This window comes from Buceros rhinoceros, unplaced genomic scaffold (genome assembly GCF_000710305.1).
Source record: "Buceros rhinoceros silvestris isolate BGI_N320 unplaced genomic scaffold, ASM71030v1 scaffold4158, whole genome shotgun sequence".
NCBI lineage: Eukaryota > Metazoa > Chordata > Aves > Bucerotiformes > Bucerotidae > Buceros > Buceros rhinoceros.
Genome location: NW_010427295.1, coordinates 53,981 through 57,492, shown reverse-complemented (window position 1 = coordinate 57,492; position 3,512 = coordinate 53,981). Strand labels below are relative to the sequence as shown.

Sequence of the window (3,512 nt, the reverse complement as noted above, 5' to 3'; positions counted from 1 at the left end):
CGGGCCGGGCCGGCCTGCAGCCAACTCGCGTTTAGCCCCCGCGCGGTGTGGCCGGGGTGCCCTGCCCGGCACGGCCGTGGGATGGGTGACCTGCGGCAGCGTGGGCGTTCGTTAGGGTGCCAGAACCACAACACCACTGCAGCCTCTTAGCGTTCAGCAAACTAAAGGAGAGCTGCGGGTTGATTTTTTTTTTTTTTTTTTTTTGTGGGGTGACCTGCGGCAGCGTGGGCGTTCGTTAGGGTGCCAGAACCACAACACCACTGCAGCCTCTTAGCGTTCAGCAAACTAAAGGAGAGCTGCGGGTTGATTTTTTTTTTTTTCTTTTTTTGTGGTAGTTCACAGCCATGACATGGCCCAAATTGGGGAATGGAGCCCTTCCTGGATACGTTCTGGCTCGCTGCGTGGAGCTGCTGGGTCCCTGCAAGACTCAGTGTGTTGGTCACGCTGCACGGTGAGCTGTAGGGCCATTTTCACCACTTGCTTATTAGGGCAGGCATCTGTTGTTGCACAGTGTGATGTGAGCCTTCGCTTTGAATGGGGATGAGATTTGCCCCAGCAGTAAGCTCCAGTCCCACAGAGCGCAGCACAGGGAAGCCCAGCTTGTCTGGAGAGCTGTCAGGCAGGCTCCCAGGGACAGCACGCACCCGTCTGCCAGGATGGGGGTCAGCAACATCTCTGCAGCGTGGCACTGGCAGGACGTTCTTCTTCAGTCCTGCTTCCTATTGCCATTAAAAAAAACCCCCAAAACCCAAAAGAAAACCGTCACATGAGTGAAAACCACAGTTTCAGGGAGTTTGAAAGTCCTGGGCACAGTTTGCAGGAACTTCTTTTTCTAGGAAAGAGGGAAGCCTGGGTGTCAGATATTAGGGGAAAAAAAGTGTGATCATTGGAGAGGTGTGAGGGGGTATGGCCTAGATTTCCTTTACCGTGAGTATGGAGACTTGATCATCTAAGCTGGGCTTTCAGGCACTTGTTGATGAAACGAGAACATACTTTCAGACTGGCGAGTGCTTATTCAGGCTGATTTACTCAGTTGTGAACTGTAGTGTAGGGACAGACTTCAATTCAGCTTTGTATGGAAGAGATTTAGCTGGATCATGTCTGATTCCCTGATGTGAAAGGCATAATGGAGAGATAATAGAAATAGGTAGAGGAGCTTAGAGCATTGGTCATATTTAACACTCATAAATAAGGGACATGGGACTCAGCAAAATTTCTGGAGTCATCGGCTGCATCGGGAGTATGGTGGGTTGAGGTGCTCTGACAGTTTGAAAGCAGCGGTGAGCAAGTTCAGTTCATTGCAGAGTTTCCACAGGGCTGTGTACGTGCAAATAAACATGACCCATTACATGGAAGTAAATACCACAAGAATTGCTCAAATTATATAGCGTAAGATTTGTGTATAATAGATGATTTTGGGAACTTTGCGTGCTTTGTTAATGAAACTCCACAGGTGAAGTGTCCGCCGCGTTTTCTAGTAGTATTTTCTGGTCATCAGTTTATAATGGCGTAAGTCTTGGTTAGTATCTAAGAGAGTTTGAAAATTATTTGAGGTTGGGAGTAGATTTAGATGAAACGTTGGTATTCAGTACAGCAATTTCAGCATTACTAATTCATAGTTTAAATAATTGATTTTTACCTGGAAATACGTGTATTTTTCCCAAGTTCTAAAATTATCCTAAAATGCTTCCTCTCAATTTGTGTTTGCAGAAGCTGGCGTGCAAACAAATGGGAACAAAAGAAGTCGGGTTTTGAAAATTGGTCATGGCGGAACTTTGGACAGTGCAGCAGCAGGAGTTCTGGGTAATGAAAAATATAAATACAGTCATCAAAAGATGATTTCAGGAAACATCTTTGTGCCTGCATGAAGTCAGAGGTGGAGGAACAATTTGGGATACAAATGTAGGCTTTGTAGTTTTGGGGGACAGTAACAGGGGTTACTGTGGGTCTGGGTTAAATCTCCTCTGCGTATACTTTTACATGCATATAATGTGTTTCTTGACAGAAAGCTCTATTCCCTCTCCCTAACTGAAATAACTTGTGGGTTATTACCTGAAAATACAGGCTTCTGTGTAATGAATTCTAAATTACCTCAGAAATTGGTGGCTTCTTTTTGCTTAAGCTGGGGATTTATAGTCTTCATAATTTTCTGAAGTATTTGTTCTTAAACTAGTGCTTTTCTGGGATTTCGAGGGAGCCCTGTGGGTTGTAATACTCTCCAAATGGAAGGTGTATAAGAGCAATGCAGCTGCTGCTTTTTTTGAGGCTCAGCACAGGAACGGTTTTCATGTCCTGTCTTGCTTCCTAAAGAAGAGTCATCAAAGAGGGTTTTTTGACAGCAATCCATTTATCACATTCCTTTGTTTTATTAAGGAATAGGATGTGTCAGTTGCTGGTGTTGAAAACTCGGCTGTGGGTGTGACCGCTGGGCTGGATTATTCCCATATCACACATTGTCACCAAGTTTTCTTGATAAGACATGTGCAAACTGCAGCTTGGTTAAATCACAGCCTTGTAGCTCTGCTTAGCTAGAAGAAGTAACAGCATGGCGGTTTTGGTGTGGGAAGAGAACAGGCCCAGCTATGAATATTCACTGAAAGTAAATCCACCAAGTTTTGATGTAATGACTTCTCTCAGGAAGAGCTGTGCTTCAGGGCAGTGATGTTTGCTGCGACTGTTGCTGGTAGGGGCCTGTAGGCTGGTAATAGTCTGTCATCTGTGAACACTGCAAACCAACATTTTGGGACTAGAAGTAAGCATAGGCTTCTTTTGTTTCAATTTCCTACACCGTGTGGCTGCTCACTGGAGAGTACTGTGTGTATTGCTGAAGCGGACATTTTCCTTTCTCACCAATCTTCCCTTTGAGAACGCTGCTGCTCGTTGGGGGAAGTCAACAGCATTGATCCATAGGAAAAGAAAAATCACTCATGGTCCTTAATTGCTTCTCCAACTGTTCTCTGATACCCAACAGTCTCCAAAGCCTGCTCCTGTGGCATGACAAAAAGTACTTGGGCTTGATGTGCTTGATAAAGGCAGAGAAGTGCATCACCTTAATATGCTATGGATCGATTAAAAAAAGGCACAGGATCTTTCATTCTGCTGCCATACAGAACACACAGAGAAAAATCAATGGTAACTCGATTGGGAAGGACAAAACTGGAGAGGAATGGGAAAGGGAATGTGCCCAGATTTCTCGTGGGTTTAGGTAAGGCGATGAGGGGAGAGGGGAAGACACCACAGAGACAAGTTATTCAGAAAGTGTCTGCTGCTTTTCGAGATAGGGTGGGGGGCAGAAAGTTTTCTTTCCTCATGGACAGTAGCATAATAGAAGTATTTATTTTCTGAAACCTCTAACCTTTCTTGATCTATACTGCTGTTTCCCAAGCTTTATGTACTGCATATCGATAACTTTGTTTCGGAGTTAGTTGATGCAGAGTCTTTCTTAGTGTGCCAGTTGTACTGCAAATAACTGGGGCGTGGTTATCATCAGAAAATACACTTTTGTATTTCTT

At 44.7% G+C, this 3,512-nt stretch overlaps 1 protein-coding gene across 1 annotated transcript in view; it reads left to right on the top strand.

Moving 5' to 3' along the window:
* Positions 1-1,197: 1,197 nt before the first annotated feature.
* The window catches only part of TRUB1 (TruB pseudouridine (psi) synthase family member 1), a 27,410-nt gene continuing 25,095 nt past the window's right edge, over positions 1,198-3,512 (top strand). The window contains exons 1-2 of the mRNA XM_010141819.1: positions 1,198-1,240; positions 1,711-1,803. Coding sequence (XP_010140121.1) covers positions 1,198-1,240; positions 1,711-1,803 — 136 coding nt within the window. The remainder of the gene's footprint in view (positions 1,241-1,710; positions 1,804-3,512) is intronic.